At 40.3% G+C, this 19,609-nt stretch overlaps 1 protein-coding gene across 1 annotated transcript in view; it reads right to left on the reverse strand.

Moving 5' to 3' along the window:
- Positions 1-1,028: 1,028 nt before the first annotated feature.
- Positions 1,029-19,609, reverse strand: part of LOC109929479 (tumor suppressor candidate 3) — a 298,117-nt gene continuing 279,536 nt past the window's right edge. Inside the window, exon 9 of the mRNA XM_048598586.1 lies at positions 1,029-1,150. Coding sequence (XP_048454543.1) covers positions 1,029-1,150 — 122 coding nt within the window. The remainder of the gene's footprint in view (positions 1,151-19,609) is intronic.

A 19,609-nucleotide genomic window follows, 5' to 3' on the forward strand; every position in this document is an offset into this window, starting at 1 on the left:
CCATCTGTTTGGTGTTGTGGCTGTGAGACCTCAGCCTAAATCTGCATAGATCAGTTCTTGGGTTCTGTATAAATATTGAGGTTAGTGGGTAGAGTGTGGACAGAGACATGGATGGTGGAATGTAGGATGTAGGGTAAGGTTGATATAAGTTGGGTAAGTAGTGCATAGGTAGGCTGAAGCCATGTGCTTTTCCTGCTCCTTCAAAAATAAGAGATAAAATGGTTCAGGCTGTATGCTGTTGAACAGTTTCCCATGATTTCTTCCAGTATCATCGCCTCAGTCAGTCCACATACGAGACCAAAAGGACAGAAAGGCCTGAACTTTGCCACAGCAGAAAAAAAAAGTCAGAAGATGTTAGAATCCCATATTCCATTCTCAAATCTGACATTTCAGACCTTCAAAGGGGTGGGCGATTTTTCACACGTGTTGTTCCCAGAGGTGGGTGGCCATTTAAATCACAGCTCTCTCCACTGAAACGGGATTCTGGAGTCCCAGTAGTATGGAAATCAGAATATGGAGATTCAAACAGGTAACAGCAGGTCTGGTCTCAGTGCAAACCGAAAGAACTGCAGATGCTGTAAATCAGTAACAAAAACAGAAGTTGCTGGAAAAACTCAGCAGGTCTGGGAACATCTGTGAAGAAAAACATCAGAGTTTACGTTTCGGGTCTGGTGCCTCTTCCTCAGAAGGGTCTTATGACCATTAACTCTGATTTTCTCCTTCACAGATGCTCCCAGACCCGCTGAGCTTTTCCAGCAACTTCTGTTTTTCTTCCTGATCTCAGTGCATTTCTTTTGGACAACCAGGGTGACCCTTGTTGCTTAGGTATCTCAATGGAAATGGTCACAGGGTGCCATGAACATGGGGCTCAAGGATTCTTGGAGGATTGGGTAGGTGTCCAGTATTAGGGTTTGGAGGTCACACATCTTTTGAGGGGTTTGGGAGCTATTGGAGACTTTGAACAGTGAAGAAGATTGTGTGTAAATGTTGCATAAACCTCTCGGAAGTGGCCAGCTTGTCAACAGTTATCAACAGGTGTCAATACATACCGACTTGGTAAGAAGTGTCCAAAAACTGTGGGTCAAAGTGTCAAACTGTGGGTTTATCAATGACAGCACTTTTCTCAATAGAATGTGGTCTGCAAATAGAGCTGTAACAGAATTATATTTTTCACTTATATGCAGTACTAATGGAATTTTTTTTTCTATTTATAGAAAATGGACATTGCTGGCTGGGCTAGCATTTACAGCTAATCCCTAATTACCTTAGCGAAGCTGGTGGTGACCTGGATTCCACATGATTGATTATCCAAACTGTCATTTTCACCATGGATGTCTATTGATGGACAGTTCCACCTGCTTTTCTTTCCTTATTCATTCACTGGATGTAGGCATTACTGGTTAGTCCGGCATTTACTATCCATTTCTAACTGCATAGGAGGCAGTTAACAGTCAACCACATTGCTGTCAGTCTGGAGTCATATGTCTGCCAGACCACATAAGGATGGCAAATTTACGTTCCTAAAGGACATAGGTGAACCAGATGTTTTTTTCTGACAGTTGTCAGTTGTTTCATAGTCATCATTAGACCCTTACTTCCTGAATTGTTATGGAATTCAAATTCCACCATCTACCGTAGTTGGATTGTCTTGGATTATTAGTCTAGCAATAATAGGCTATCAACTTTCTGCTGGAAATGGAAATGTTTCTTAATATAAGGCATGAAGTATCTGAAGTGGACGCTGACATAAAAAAGTCAGTTGACACTACTTCAAGGTATTTAGTGCTTTTTGTACCAATCAGAATGTGTTTTCTTCAATTGTGGCATCACCTATAGGCTGGTAACTTTATTTCTTTCAGTGTGCCTCCTGGTTAATGACCATGTTGAATAACAGGTGAATTGAGAAGGAAGGGCAAGTAGTAGTGGTTTTGGGGATTTTCATTGATATCAGGGCTATAGTTAGCTTTGGGTATGATTAGTGTATGACATGGGCTATGAGGAGCCATTTAAGATGGGTAGATTGGCATAGGTGGTGAAAGTAGGCTTGGAGGTGGGTACAGGGGCACAGGTTGACATTGATGGGTCATAGGCAGTGAGGTTCTATAACTGTTTCAATCTTTATTTTTAATCTCTGAAGCCTGTAAGAGCTGCTAGGCATGATTTCTGCCCTGCTATTTTCAGGAACCGGGCAACCTCTTAGGTTCCTTGCCAAGCAGCCTGGTCCAACTCCCAATCCAGCTTGCCCTCCTGAAGACCAAAGATTAGGTATGTGCACAGTCATTTTTAAAGACCAGGTTGGTAGAGCTGAAGTATCTCCTGCTTCTGTGTCCCCATAATGGGAACAAATAAAAATCTAAGTCTGACATCTGCTGGTGACTGGACCTGAAATATTAAGTCTGATTTCTCTCTACAGATGCTGCCAGACCAGCTGAGCTTTCCCAGAAATTTCTGTTTTTGTTTCTGACATCTGCTCACCTATCAGAAAGGTGAGGCTGGGCATTTGTGTTAAAGAAAATATTTTAGTTTCATAAATCGTCAGTTCCTTTTCATTGGAGTGACATGTAATAACAAACTCCCTATCATTTCTAATATTCATAAAGAGTGCTTTTTGACAACAAGAAAATGACAAAACTTGGTCACAATAATTACTCTTGAATATTTCAATCAAGTCTCCTCTCAGTCTTCTCCTCTCCAAAATGACCAGTCCCATCTTCTCCAATCTATTTTTATAACTGAAATTCTTAATTCCTGGAACCATTCTCATAACCTCTTCTGCACTCTCTCCATGCCTTCATGCCCTCAAGCTTAGAATGGATAGGGCAGATATAGCTTTCAACAGAAAAGTGAGCCTTTGAAAGACTGTAAATTGCTACTGACTACTTTTTCACAACTGAGAACAAGAAACATTCTCAATGTAAGCTACATTAAAACTGCCTACATCCTGCTTGTTTATGGGACATAGCTCACTCTCCATCAAGGACTGAAACTGTTTCTTCTGTATCCTTCCCAAGTTGCAAGATGGTAGCATATGGAGGAGCAAATTACTGCAGATGCTGGATGTTGGTTAGTTTGTGAAGGATTTTCTTAAATAAATACAAAGCTAACAAAGTCCTTGCGGAACAGTGGCCTACTGCAACATTGTTCAGAATGCATGTGGCTGTAAACCACTCTGAGGTGTGTAACAGAAAATATGGTTTATATTGTGGTGGTTTATGAAAGATGGGTAAACAGTGAAGGTCATTAGCTTGTTTTCAGTACAGAATAATCAATGTTTGATTTTGGTTCAGAAAACACAAAGATTGAAAGCTTTTAGGGGAGTTTGGAGGAAACCAGATATAGTTCTTCTCCTTACAAGAGTTTGGGATAGTTCAGGAAAAACACAGTTTAGTTTGTGCAGCTTCCAGACGAGAAGAGATTTGTTAGAAATCTGCAGGTTACTAGAAGCTGAGAAAGATTAAGGTCTCAGTCTTCTAAGTATTCCTCTACGAAGAGTACTTAAGAGTACTATAGGGAGAAGGATCTGGTTGTACAAGTATACAGGTCACTGAAAGTGGCAACACAGGTGGAAAAGGTAGTCAACAAGGCAGACAGCATGCTTGCCTTCATCAGCCGGGACACTGAGTTTAAAAATTGGCAGGTAATGTTGCAGCTTTATAGAACCTTAGTTAGGCCGCAATTGGAATATTGCGTTCAATTCTGGTTGCCACACTACCAGAAGGATGTGGTGGCTTTGAAGAGGGTACAGAAAAGATTTACCAGGATGTCACCTGGTATAGAGGGCATTAGCTATGAGGAGAGGTTGGAGAAACTTTGGTTGTTCTCACTGGAATGATGGAGGTTGAGGGGTGACCTGATAGAGGTCTATAAGATTATGCAGGGTATGGACAGACTGGACAATCAGAAGCTTTTTCTCAGGGTGGAAGTGTCAGTTACCAGGGGCCATGGGTTTAAGGTGCGAGGGGCAAGTATTTTACACAGAAGGTGATGGGTGCCTGGAACTCGCTGCCGGGGGAGGTAGTGGAAGCAAATACTATAGATACTTTTAAAGGGCGTCTTGACAAATACATGAATAGGATGGGAATAGAGGGATACGGTCCCCAGAAGGGTAGGGGGTTTTAGTCATAATGGGCAGTATTTTGGTGCAGGCTTGGAGGGGCAAAGGGCCTGTTCATGCACTGTAATTTTCTTTGTTCTTTGTAAGACTCCACAATTCACAGAAAACAAGCTAGTGAAAATTAATTAAGTAGAACTTAAATACTTGATATTGAAGTAGGGGAATGAGAGTATTCGGTGGTTGCTGGGGTTCGTCTCAGTTGTGAGACCGCTGTCCTCCACTGAAGCAGTAATGTGGTGGGGGTGACATTAGAGTGAAGAGAGAGGACAGGGAGGGGGGTGGTATTTTGGAGTTCCTGGCTCGGCAGAGGTGCGTGTAGGGTGTTGTTCAGGATGCTTCAGCTGAGTGGTGTTGCTTCGGGTGTCGGAGCCATGGAATGAGATGTTTGGGGTGATTGGCTCGCTCCATTGCTAAAGACACGCCACCCAAACCACAGGCGCATAGTTAGTTGCTAACTGATATCAGTAAGCAGAGAAGAATGCTAGCAGACCACAGAATGTTCGGGAACAAATGTTAAGAGATAAACGGTTGACCACAAAAGTGAACAGGCACCGCGTGCTTGAATCTGATTAGTAGATGTGTAATGTGTGGCAATTTGATGAAATTAAATGCTCAGTTAATGGTTAGCTTGTAAACTCATGTGATTTTGATGTAAAAGTGTATAAAGGTAGTGTTGCATGGGTATTCTGCAGAGTGAACTCAATTGTCCTGCGTGATGACCTTGAGTTCCTTGCCTTGCTGTAATTGATTGCCGCTTGAATAAACTGGTGTTCCTGCTGAATTCCCGACGCTCTCAGAGTCTTCTTTTCTCATAGACCAAGGTTACTATTACAGATAAACAGGGGTAATTTCTCTGGACTTGTGTTTCTGTGTGTTGATCATGTTGAGAAATGAGTTGAAACTTTTTGTTGGTGTTTTAAGATTTTTCTAAATTATATTCTCTATTTAGTTAGTGTTTTTATTTATCTCTTCTTTTGTACATTAAACTTCTGCTCTGTTACTAAAGAAAATCTGCAGCCTTGTGTGAATTTTTCTAAATAATTTACTGCCACGTTAACTAACTAAATAAATGTCTGATCCATCAATCTAGGTTTTATTCTGTAATATGAGTTGTTCTGTAGTACCATCATCTGGTTCATAACACTATCTACAACTGTGACTTTTCTGATGCCCTCCATCATTTCAAAAGTTTGCAATTTTCTCACCCTAATCATTTCCTTTTTACCATTGATCATCATTCTCTTCCAGCTGGCAGGCTTTGTTCTCTTATTGACACATTTCTCCCTGAATTCAACTCACGTCCTCTAATTAAAAGGTCTTGCTTTAGGTATCTGCACAGACCCTGAGCTTTGCCTGTTTTTATTTGGGATTTATGAAACATTCCTTGTTCCAGTTCTACATGGCACTACTCCCTCAACTCTTTTTTTCCATTGGCAACTGTATCAATGGTGTGTCCTGCTTGCTCCCTAAACTGGACATCTTGAACAAACTTCACTTCCACTTTCCATCCTTTTCTTGTATACAAATGATCCAACTCTGCTTTTTCCCCTACTTTCCTTGACCTGTCTATTTCCAATCCTAGCAACAGGCTATAAACTAGCATCTATTACAGTCTATTGACTCCTACAGCCACCTTGATGATGTTTTCTCAGAGCCTAAACCCAGAAAGGCACCCTTCCCACTCTCACAGTTTCATCTTCCCTGTTGCAACGATGCAACCTTCCAAACTAATTTTTTTCACCCAAGGATTCTAAGCCTACCATGAGTGACAGGGTCCTTGACCACAGAATCCCTATAGTACAGAAAGAGGCCTTTCGGCCCATTGAGTCTACACTGATCCTCCAAAGTGCATCCCACCCAGACCCACTCCCCACCCCATCCCTGTAACCCTGCTTTTTCCATGGATAATTCACCTAACCTGCATATCTTTCAGCTGTGGAAGCAAATCAGGGCACCCAGCAGAAATATACATAGACATGGGGGGAATGTGTGAACTCCACACAGCCAGTCACCTCACCCCCACAAAGGCTGAATTGAACCTGGCTCCTTGGCACAGTGAGGCAGCAGTGCTAACCACTATGCCACCATGCCACTCTTGTTTTCTCATCCTTTTGCTGCCCTCCAGGAACAAGTATGGCCCCCTACTCCTTACTTTCCATGTCACTAGTCTCTGTATTAAATGGATCATTTTCCACAATACCCATAATCCCCAGTGTGGTGCACCAATAAACACATCTTCCATCCCCTTTCATCATTCTGAAGGTACTGTTCCATCAGTAATACAGTGGTTCAATCCTCAATCATTTCAGACCTGTTCCCTCATGTAGCAAATTTCTATGCAATTACAGATGTAACCCTTTTATCTCCTCTCTCCTCACTGTCCAAGATCCCACATATTCTTTCTAGATGAAGTAATGTGTACTTTCAATCTAGTGTACTGTGTTTGCTGCTTGCAATATAGAACCCTCCACACTTGGAAGACTAATTGCAGATTGAGTGACTGCTTTGCAGAACAATTTCATTCTGTCCACAAGCTTGATCCTGAACTTCAGGTTGTCTGTCATTTTAATTTTCCATCTTGCTCACATGCTAACATCTCTGTCCATGGTCTACTGCACTGTTCTAGTTAAATTCAGACCAAGCTTGAGGAACAATACTTTGTCTTTCACTTAGGCAATTTACAGATTTCTGGACTTAACATTGTGTTCGGACCACAAACTTTATCCTTAGTTCACCTAGTGCCATTCTCCTGCTTTCTCCCATAATTCCACGTAACTTCCTTTTCAGGTAATAATCAAATTCCCACTTAAAAGCCTGAATTCAATCTGTCTATACCACACTCTCTAACAGCTCATTTCAAGTATTAACCACTGGCTGTTGAGAAGGATTCTCGTCATCTCCATGGTGATTTTTGCCATTTAATTTTAACCGAGTTCTAATGTTCTTGGTCATTCCACCAATGCAAACAGAATTTCCTTATCCACTCTATATTTCCTGGACACCTTTCCAAGTTTGTTTTTCTCTCTACAAACATGACCTGATCTGGTAAGTACTTCCAGCATTATTTATTTTTATATGTGTATTATAAATCTGTTTTTAATTTCAGAGTTTTTGAAATGACAGTTGACCACACAGGGAGTCAACATCAAGTGTATTCTCCAGGTGAGTGAGGTTTGACAATATGGAAGAATAGATTGTAGATAGTAAGCCAAGAAATAAAAATATATGTAAATTATAATTTTTGCCATGATATCTTACAATCTTATATCTGCTTTATCTGTGCCCTTACTTTATTATATATAGTAACAAAACTACTCCTACTGTCACAAAACACTGTTACTGCAAAATTAAGCATGTCAAAAGTCTTTTCTCTGGATAGGAAGGAATGAATAAGTTCCACAAATTACCTAAACTAACATGGAGAAGTCTAACTTAGATCTCAAAAGTGCTATAATTGAAAAACATTTTGAAATATTCACTTCAGCATTTTGATTTTAAATTCATCTTACAGTTTTTACTATGCCTTTTCCAAACAATGCTCATCAGAAAACTGTGATAACTGAATTTATCCCTCCTTCATTTAGACACAAATAATATACTTGAACAAAACTTTGGATGTTTCTGACCCAGAATTAACAGAATTCACATATACTGAGACAACATGCTTCAAGGTGACAATGCAACTCTAGTGGAACAGAAATCTCTTACTGCACAAATAAAAATGAAATCTAGATAGAGGTCACAAGGTAAACACTTTTGCTTAAAAGCATGTGATTGCTGCAGCATGACAATAGCACTCTGATTATCTAAGATGTGGTAATGTACAGTTTAATTTATAGAAAATTGGCTTTTAAATCATATCCTATTTTTGTAAACCTAAGAAAATAAGAGCATTATGTCTGTTGCACAAGGAAGCAGTAAATATTGACCATTAAATAACAGCCCAAAAGCAAACCTGAAACAACCACAGGGGCCGAACAGTGAACCTAATGTCCTTTGTAACCTCTGATAAACAGCTGGTGCTATGCTGTTCCATGCCACAAAACAACTTGATTCCACCAAACATGTTTGACAGAAATTCACAATCAATGACAACACAATGACATCTTGTAAAATCAGTTTCTGTAGTTGAAGTGAATACATAAACTGTACAGATTAAATAATTTTATTTAACACGTGGTATCTGATGCCTAGAGTCATACAGTATGGAAATAGACCCTTCGGTCCAACTAGTCCATGCCAACCATAATCCCAAACTAAACCAGCCCCATATGCCTATGACTGTCCCATATCCCTCTAAACACTTCTTATTCATGTACATATCTAAATGTCTTTTAAATGCTGTAACTGTACCCACATCCACCACTTCCTCTGGAAGTTCATTCCACATATGAACCACTCTCTGTGTAAAAAAAAGTGCCGCTCATCTTTTTTAAAATCTTTCTCCTCTCACCAATCCTAGCAACATACTGGTAAATCTCTTCTGAACCCCCTCCAGCTTAAAATGTCCTTCCTATAACAGGGCAACCAGAACTGGACACAGCACTCCAGATAAGGCCTCACCAACATCCTTTATAACCTCAACATAACATCCCAACTCCTACGCTCAAAGGTCTAAGCAATGAAGGCAAGCATGCTAAACGCCTTATTAACCATCATATACACTTTCTTTAAGAATGTAAATTTCAAGGAATTATGTACCTGAACCCTTAAGTTTCTCTGTTCTACAACACTACCCAAGATCCTACTTTTAATTGTATAAGTCTTACCTTTGTTTGTTTTACCAAAATGCAATACCTCACAATTATCCAAATTAAACTCCATCTGCCACTCTTCAGCCCATTGACCCAATTGATCAAGATCTCTTTGTAAACATAGATAACCTTCTTCAGCAATCTAAGCTAATTCAGTTTATTATTAACTCCCGTCTTAGTATTTCTACTACACCAATTTAATGTAAAAAATAGCATCTAACGTGAAATAAAATGCAATGAAGCTGATATATGGAAGATGATGGATATTTGAGGGTATGTGCTAAATACCAAAAAATTTCAATCAACAACAAATACCATACCAACAGATTCAGATGTTACCAATCTTTCTGTGGAACCTGCTTTTTGTAAGTATGCTCTCAGTTTCTTATAGTATCTTCTGCTATTTTGTTTCAGATCTTGAAAGGTAGTTCACAATTATCAGCTTGACAAATACCTCACAGGATTCTTAATTATTGTACGACTCCTATATGTTGTGAAGGAATCAGCTGTAACCGATTATAGAAAAAAATGTCTCTAAGACATACGTGTTTTTCTTACGATCTCACATAGTAAAGCATATTAGATGTTTAGAATGCCAGAAGAGACCTTCAAGCTTGAATTCCCCAATATTATTATCAGAATGTTATTTCAGAGGCATATACATGTTTGCAAAACTTAATGGGAACAATCTTCAGTAGATACTCGAAGCATTAAATAGGTAGCCAACTCAAGGAGTTAAGCTGATATGCTAGTTTGGCATATATTCAGTTAGAAATGACATCTCACTGAAGGAGTTGAAGCTTGCTCAATGAACAGAGCATTGTTAAAGGACTATCAATTAAATTGCCTGCAAGCGTTTGAGCTTGCAATGCATATTGGTCGATAGTGCCAAACATAACACCCCAAAAATGATCAGACGATCAGAAGTAAACAAGTTATCGTACAGGATTTACAGTGCTAAGGGTAAAACATAATTTATTGCTGCTGGAGCTTTGAAGATGGTTATTGAAAGACATCAAGAAACCTTTTACATCACCTTATCAAGACTTCATTTACACTGCATCAACATATGTTCCTTCATCTGAAGAGAATGATCACACCATGAAAGTTGCAAGCAATTGGTTGTATTGTTTAAATAATTAATCAATTATATGTAGAATTTAAAAGTAAAAAAAATTACTCCTAAATTAAATATGGAATTCAATTTTATCTTTAACATGTAACTTTATCCAACCGTTAAAAGGTGGAGCTGATTTATTTACATGACTGATAATCATTGAATTGGAGGGGAGTGGAGAGAATACAAGCTCTGTTCCATATTTCACTGTGTATGCATATTAAAGATGCAACACCATTACTTTTGGGAAAATAAGAAAACTTCTACAATGGCATTCAACTGAGAAACACCTGTGTCATATGAAATCAAAACATAAAGCAAAAATGAAATCACGATTTAATAATATCCCTTCATATTTCTGTGGAGAAAAAAAATCCACTGAAAAATAGTAATCATAACATTGATGAATTCAGTGCTAAATTTGAAACTGATTTTCTCCAATTATATTCAAAAATTTGGAACTCAAACAAAGTCAATAACAAAGTTATGGGGGAATAATTGACTAAGATTAATTGCACAAACAGGCTAAAATGTACTGTGGTAAACAACTGTGGGTAACATTTAAAGAAATGATTTGAAGATGTTCAAAAGCACATTATAATAAAACAATACAGGGTAATGTATCTAAGTTTGCTAATAATACAAAGCTAGATGGAAAGGTAAGCTGCATAGAGATACAGACATGTTACATAAATGGGCAAAGAGATGGCTTGCATGAGTGTTGTCGAGTATCAACTGCGTATTGAATAGTGGTGAGCTTCTTGGTTTCTGGCCATTTCCCAATTGAGCCGCAAAGCTACAAATGTGCAATCAATGATGGTTAACACTATAGGAAGGCCTGTTCCTCTTGCAAAGTCATGTATGCATTCCTCCTGCATGTCTCTGTTTTAAAAGAGGCTCTGTATGCTCCTGGCATACAGAGCCTCTATGACGTGTTAGAAGCTGTGATGGACAATGAACTCCAAGATATTTGCTACGTTAGATGCTCCAAACTGAAAAGACAATTTGGTCAAAACAAAGTCATCGTGATGACAATAGGCAATACCATTCTCATCCTGCTCTGAGGCTGGATAGTTCTGTAACGACCTTGTTTGTGAAACACAGCAACCAAACATACTGGCCGTGTTACCTGTTGACAAAGGAAGTGCATCCTGGAAACTCTAGGTGGATAAGACCTCTATTTCTTGAATATTTCATTGGTGTCTGAATGACTAAGTCTTACTTGATTATTTGGATTTCAGCATAATTTCCTCGGAATTGTAACAAACTAATATAGCAATATACTTCAACAATCCACTCACAGTCATAAAAGAATTCTGAAATTAAGAATCTACCGATGACCATGAAACCATTGTCGAGATTGGAAAAACCCATCTGGTTCGCTAATGTCCTTCAGGGAAGGAAATCTGTTATCGTCATCTGGTCTGGCCTACATGTGACTGCAGACCCACAGCAAAGTGGTTGACTCTCAATTGCCCTCTGAAACGGCCTAGCAAGCCACTCAGTTGCACCAACTGCTACAAAGTCTCAAAAAATGAAATCCGACAAATCCCCACCTGGCATTGACTTAGGCACCGGAAAATATAACGGCAGAAATAGCCCTGTTGAGCCTGCAAAGTCCTCCTCACTAACATCTGCGGGTCAGTGCCAAAACTAGAACAGCTGTCTCACAGACTGGTCAAGTAACAGCCTGATAATAGCCACACTCACAGAATCATACCTTACCGACAATGTTCCAGACACCACCATCACTGGATATGTCCTGTCTCACCAGCAGGACAGACTCAGCAGAGTTGGTAGCACAGTGGTATACAGTCGGGAGAGAATTGCTCTGGGAGTCCTCAACATTGACTCCAGACCCCATGAAGTCTTGTAGTTTCAGGTCATACATGGGCAAGGAAACCTCCTGCTGATTACCAAATACCGTTCTCCCTCAGCTGATGAATCAGTATTCCTCCATGTTGAACAACACTTGGAGGAAGCACTGAGGATGGACAAGGACACAAAATGTACTCTGGGTGGAGGATTCCAATGCCCACCACCAAGAATGGCTCAGCAGCAGTACGACAGATCAAGCTGGTCGGGTCCTAAAAGGCACAGTTGCTACAACTAACAAGAGGGAAAAACATACTTGACCTCACCAATCTGCCAGTTACATTTGTCCATGACAGTATCAGTAGGAGTGACCACTGCACAGTACTTGTGGAGACGAAGTCCCGCCTTCACATTGAGAATAACTTCCATCGTGTTGTGTGGCACTATCAACGTGCTAAATGGAACAGACTTTGAACAGATCTAGGAAATCAACACTAGGCATCCATGAGGTGCTGTGGGCCAACAACAGCAGCAGGATTGTACTTCAGCACAATCTGTAACCTCATGGTCCGGCATATCCCTTACTCAAACATTACCATCAAGATAGGGGATCAACCCTGGATAAAATGGAGGGTTCAGGAGTGCATGCAGGAGCAGCATCAGGCATACTTGAAGATGAGGTGTCAACCTGGTGCACGCCAAACAAAATAAACAACAAGTGATGGACAAAGATAAGCGATCCCACAACCAACAGATCTGATCTAAGCTTTGCAGTCCTGCTACATCCAGTCGTGAATGGTGGTGGACAATTAAACAAGTCACTGGAGGAGGAGGTTCCACAAATATCTCCATCCTCAATGATGGAAGGGCCCAGCATATCAGTGCAAAAGATAAGGCTGAAGCTTTCGCAGCAATCTTCAGCCAGAAATGCCATGTGGATGATCCAAATCGGCTTCCTCCAGTTTTTCCCAGCATTACAGATACCAGTCTTCAGCCAATTTGATTCATTCCATGTGATATTAAGAAACAGTTGGAGACACTGGACGCTGCAAATGCTACAGGACCTGACAACATTCCGGCAATAGTACTGAAGACTTGTGTTCCAGAACTTGCCGCTCCCTGAGCCAAGCTCTTCCTGTACAGTTACAACACTGGCATCTACCCGACAATGTGGGAAATTGCCCAAGTATGTCCTCTACATAAAAAGCAACACAAATACAACCCAGCCAATTACTGCCCCATGAGTCTACTCTCAATCATCAGTAAAATGATGAAAGATGTCATTAACAGTGCTATCAAGCAGCATTTGCTCAGCAATAACCTGCTCAGTGACACCCAGTTTGGGTACCACAAGGGCCACTCAGCTCCTGACCTCATTTCAGCCTTGGTTCAAACATGGACAAAACAGCTGAATTCCAGAGGTGAGGTGAGAGTGACAGCCCTTGATATCAAGGCTGCATTTGACAGAGTGTGGCATCAAGGGGCCCTAGCAAAACCAGTATCAATGGGTATCAGGGGAAAAGGCTCCGGTGGTTAGAGTCAAACCTGACACATAGGAGGTTGCTCATGGTTATTGGAAGTCAGTCATCTCAGCTCCAGGATATCTCTGCAGGAATTCGTCAAGGTAGTATCCTAGGCCCAAACATCTTCAGCTGTTTCATCAATGACCTCCCCTCCATCGTAAGGTCAGAAGTGGGGATGCTCGCCGATGACTGTACAATGTTCAGCACCATTTGTGACTCTTCAGACACTGAAGCAGTCCATGTCCAAATGCAACGAGATCTGGACAACGTCGAGGCTTGGGCTGACAAGTGGCAAGTAACATTCTTGCCACACAAGTGCCAGGCTATGACCATCACCAATAAGAGACAATCTAACCACAGCCCCTTGACATTCAATAGTGTAAACATCAGTGAATCCCCCATGAACAAATCCTGGTGGTTATCATTGGTCAGAAACTCAACTGGTCTCACCACATAACTGCAGTAGCTACAAGAGCAGGTCAGAGGCTAGGAACACTGTGACGTGTAACTCACCTCCTGATTCTACAAAGCCTGTCCACCATCTAAAAGGCAATGGAATATTCCTCATTTGCATGGATGAGTGCAGCCCCAACAACATTCAAGAAGCTTGACACCATGCAGGACAAAGTAGCCCGCTTGACTGGCACTACATCTACAAGCATTCACTTCCTCCATCACCGATGCTCAGTAGCAGCAGTGTGTACTATTTACAAGATGCACTCCAGAAATTCACTGAGTATACTCTGACAGCATCTTGCAAACCCATGACCACTTCCATCTAGAAAGACAAGGGCAGCAGACATATGGGAACATCACCACCTCGGGTTCCCCTCCAAGCTACGCACCATCCTGACATGGAAATATATCACCATTCCTTCACTGTTGCTGGGTCAAAATCCTGGAATTCCCTCCCTAATGGCATTGCAGATCAACCCACAGCAGGTGGACTGCAGCAGTTCAAGAAGGCAGCTCACCACAACTTTCTCAAGGGCAACTAGGGATGGCCAAGAAATGCCCACAAAATGATTAAATAAAAAAGAGGAATCATTGAGGTGCCCAGCATGGAAACAGACCCTTTGGTCCAACTCGATCATGCCGATCAGATATCCTAAATTAATCCAGTCCCATTTGCCAGCATGTGGCTGATATCCCTTGAAACCCTTCCTATTTATATACCCATCCAGATGCCTTTTAAATACTGTAATTTTACCAGCCTCCACCATTTCCTCTGCCACTCATTCCATACATGCACCACCTTCTGTGTGAAAAAGTTGCCCTTTAGGTCCTTTTTATATCTTTACCCTCTCACCTTAAACCAATGCCATCTAGTTTTGGACTCCCCTATCCTGAGGAAAAGACCTTGCCTATTTACCCTGTCCATGTGCCTCATGATTTTACAGACCTCGATAAGGTCACTCCTCACCCTCTTGACACTCCAGGGAAAATAGCCCCAGCCTACGAAGTCTTTCCCTATAGCTCAAACCCCCTCCAACCCTGTCAACATCCTTATAAATCTTTTCTGTATCCTTTCAATTTTCACAACATTTTTCCTATAGGAGGGAGACCAGGATTGTATGCAGTATTCCAAAAGTGGCCTAACCAATGTCGTGTACAGCCACAACATGACCTCCCAACTCTTACACTGAATGAACTGACCAATAAAGGCAAGCATACCAAATGCCTTCTTCATTATCCTATCTACTTGTGACTCCACTTTCAAGAAACTATGAACCTGCACTCCAAAGTCTCTTTGTTCAGCAACAATCCCCAAGACCTTACCATTAAGTGTATAAGTCCTGCCCTGATTTGCCTTTCCAAAACACAGCACCTCACATTTACCTAAATTAAACTCCATCTTTTTTTTTCTTTATTCACGCATGGGATGAAGGCATCGCTGGTGAGGCAGCATTTATTGCCCATCTCTAATTGCCCAGAGGGCTGTTAAGAGTCAACCACATTGCTGAGAGTTCTGGAGTCACATGTAGGCCAGACCAGGTAAGGATGGCAATTTCCTTTCCTAAAGAACATTAGGGAACCAGATGCGTTTTTCTGACAATCAACAATTTATTCACAGTCATCATTAGACTCTTAATTCCAGATATTTATTGAATTCCAATTCCACCATCTGCCATGGTGGGATTCAAACCTGGGTCCCCAGAACATTATCTGGGTCTCTGGATTAACAGACCAGTGATAATACCACTAGGCCATCTGCCACTCTTCAGCCCACTGACCCATCTGATCAAGATCCTGTTGTACTCTGAGGTAACCTTTGCTGTCCACTACACCCCCAATTTTGGTGTCATCTACAAACTTACTAACGATACCTCCCATGCTCACATTCAAATCAATTATACAGAAGACGAAAAGCAGTGGACCCAGCACTGATCCTTGTGGCACACCACTGGTCACAGGCCTTCAGTCTGAAAAGCAACCCTCCACCACCACCCTCTGTCTTTTACCTTTGATCCGGTTCTGTATCCAAATGGCTAATTCTCCCTCTATTCCATGCAATCTAACCTTGCTAAGCAGTTTACCATGACGAACACCTCACTCTAGTCTATACAGATAATGTCCACCACTCTGCCCTCATTAATCCTCTTCGTTACTTCTTCGAAAAACTCAATTAAGTTAGTGAGACATTGTTTCCCACGCACAAAACCATGTTGACTATCCCTAATCGGTCCTTGCCTTTACAAATACATGTAGATCATGTCCCTCAGGATTCCCTTCAACAATTTGTTCACCACCAATGTCAGGGTCATTGATCTGTAGTTCCCTTGCTTTTCCTTACCACATTTCCTAAATAGTGGTACCATATCAGCCAACCTCCAGTGTCCCATCACCTCACTTGTGGCTACTGATGATACAAACATCTTAGCAAGGGTCCCTGAAATCACTTCCCTAGCTTCCCACAGAATTCTAGGGTACACCTGATTAGGTGCTGGGGATTTATCGACTTTAACGTATTTTAAGAGGTCCAGCACCTCCTCCCCTGTAATATGGGCATTTTTCAAGATGTTGCTATTTATCTCCCCACATTCTGTATCTTCCATATCCTTTTCCACAGTAAACACGGATGCAAAATACTCATTTAGTATCTCTCCCCTCTTCTGCGGCTCCACACATAGGCAGCCTTGCTGATCTTTAAGGGGCTCTATTCTCTCCCTAGTTACCCATTTATCCTTCACGTATTTGTAGAATCCCTTTGGATTCTCCTTAACCCTATTTGCCAAAGCTATCTCATGTCCCCATTCTGTCCTCCCGATTGCCTCTTAAGTATATTCCTATTGCTGTTATACTCTTCTAGGGGGTCACTCGATCTCTGCTGTCCATACCTGACATATTCATCCTTTTTATTGACCAAAATTTTAATTTCTCTCATCATCCAGCATTCCCCACACCTACCAGTCTTGCCCTTCACTCTAACAGGAACATACTGTCTCTGGACTCTTGTTATCACATTTCTGAAGGCTTCCCATTTTCCAGCTGTCACTTTACATGCAAACATCCACCCCAATCAACTTTTGAAAGCTCTTGCCGAACACCATCAATATTAGCCTTCCTCCAATTTAGAACTTCAACTTTTAGATCCATTCTATCCTGTTCCATCACTATTTTAAAATGAATTATGCTCATTGGTCCAAAGTGTTCCTCTACTGGCACCTTAGTCACCTGCCCTGCCTTATTTCCCAAGAGTAGGTCAAGTTTTGCACCTTCTCTCATAGGTACATCCACATACTGAATCAGAAAAGTTTCTTGTACACAATTAACAAATTCCTCTCCATCCAAGCCCTTAACACTATGGCAGTCCTAGCCTATGTTTGGAAAGTTAAAATCCCCTACCATAACCACCCTATTATTCTTAGAGATTACTGAAATCTCTTTACAAACTTGTTTCTCAATTTCCCGCTGACTATTGGAAGGTCTACAGTACAATCCCGTTAAGGTGATCACTTGATACTTGCTTTGTTGATATTGTCAACAGCGGCTTGGCATGTTGTGCCAAGTGAAACAGCCTGAATCGCTTTTAACTTCAATATTAGCAAGTTCAAGATCATTCAGATCACCCATTTTTTCTTCTAATGGCTTTTCTGCTAAATTCATTGATTCTGAGTGTCCCTTAATTTCTGTGCAGAGGTGTATTTCTTGAATGGAGTTTGTCTATTTGCTGTCCAAGTCTGGACAGCAGATCGTAAACTTTACAGCAGTTGCTGCAGCATTAAATGTGATAATTTTTTCTCTCAAAAATTAATTTTTATTTTTAAGGGCTGTAAAAGCTTTAAATCATATATTTTGATTTCAAAATGGACAAGTTGACTTGCTTAATTTCACAATAAATAAAGTATCTAAAATGTAACTGATTTTTGAAACCCACCTCTTTCATCTTCACTTCGATTTTTGAATATTTGCAATGAAAAATGCTTATTCTAAGATGAATAGCAAAAGCTATATAATAATCAAAAGCAATACAAAACAACATCAAAAATTGTATGAGGTAAATTTAAATCCTGAATTGCTCACTGGATGAGCGATAAGTGGTCAGCAATGCCTACATCCTGTGAAATAATTTTTTAAAAAAATTAAAAACTAGCAGTTAGAAAGTAATGGTTAACACATTCAAATCACCATAGATTTGTTGAAAGCAGATCCTATTTGATAGAATTGATTGAATTCTTTGATAAAACAATGAAGAGAATGGATAAGATTAGTATGGTTTTCTTTCAAAAAGAAAATGTGATGAAGGTTGAATATATAATATTAGGTTATCCTTTTTCATAAGAGTAATAGAAGAGCAACGTACTATCTAAATGCAGAGTGCTTCAGTACAGAGGAATCTGGGTGTCCTTGTGCATGAATCACTGAAAACTGTTACGCAGGTACAACAGGTTATGAGGAAGGCATTTATTGCTAAAGGATGAAAGTTGGCATACAAGTGCATTAACGAGACTGCACCTGAAGTACTGCACACAATTTTTGTCTCTTACTTGAGGACAGCTATGGTTGTATCATTCAGGTGCAATTCAGAGGAGGTTTGTCTTACGAAGACAAATTGAGAAGTTTAGCCTGATACTCTCTGGAGTTTAGGAGAATGAGAGGAGATCTATTTGTGGTATATAGATGCTAAAGGAAATTGGCAAAGTAAATGTGGAAAAGATGTTTTGTTGTGGGTCAATCTGGAAGGAGAGGTCATAGTTTTAGAATAAAGGTAGCAGATTCAAAACAGAATCGAAGAGAAATTACTCCTCTCAAAGGGTTTTGAATTTGTGGAATTCACTCAACCAGTATCTGGCAGATGCTAGAACGTGGAGTACATTTATGGAGGAGATAGACAGCTTTTTAATTAGTAATGTATTGAAGGGTTATGGAGAACAAGCAGGAGAGTAAAGTTGAGGCCGAGATGAGATCAGCCAAGATCAAATGGCAGAGTAAGCTCAAGGGGCTGAATTGCCTACTCCTGCTCATATTTCTTATATTATTGATATCATTCGGAAACATGTATTATAAAGTGTATGTAAGTAGGTGTTTGGTTTTCAGTGCTGTTGTGGTCTTTTCTTTAAAGAAAGGTTCTGAAAGTTACTTAGACCAATGAGAAAAACAGCCTTTCCAAGAAGTCACGTGACTTATGCTAAATGACTTAATAAGCAACCTGATGCTTTAATTGTCGCTTGTTGTCGACTTGAGCTTTTATGACCTAAACAGCGAGAGGCCAAGTGCCATAAGCAGGTTGCAGAAGAACAATTTTATCCTAGCATTTCAGAAGAAAAGATTCATAATGAAAGATGTGCTGTTCAGTAGCTTAAAAGTACTCAAAATCTTGAGTTTATTTCTTATTGTTCAATGAGAATTGTCAGTGAGTTAGCCTGGGTAGCTGTGGGTTTCAGAGAGGGATGGTAATGGAGAGAAACAAACCTGATGAATGTGCAGAAAGCTGGCGAAGGGAAGCAATTGCAACTTTCTCAGTTCTGTGGGAAATTTTAAATTGAGGATCGGAATGATTCTTAACTAGTGGTGATTGTCTGTAAGTAATATTGCTGAGAACAAAAATATCTGACATTTTTTTTGCAGTTATGTCTTTCAGTCTTTCCAGATTATTTTACATGTAAATAACTCTGTTTCTTTTTTTGCAAATAAACTTGTGTTCTTTTGTTACAAGTTCATTAACAGACTACCACAGTAAATACATTTCAAAAATAAAGCCTTTTTTTTATTCACACATAGGACATGGGTATCTCTGGCTGACCAGCATTACTGTTGGTCCCTGATTGCCCTTCAGAAGGTGGTG

The sequence above is a fragment of the Rhincodon typus genome, chromosome 1 (assembly GCF_021869965.1).
Source record: "Rhincodon typus isolate 14 chromosome 1, sRhiTyp1.1, whole genome shotgun sequence".
Classification (NCBI taxonomy): Eukaryota; Metazoa; Chordata; class Chondrichthyes; order Orectolobiformes; family Rhincodontidae; genus Rhincodon; species Rhincodon typus.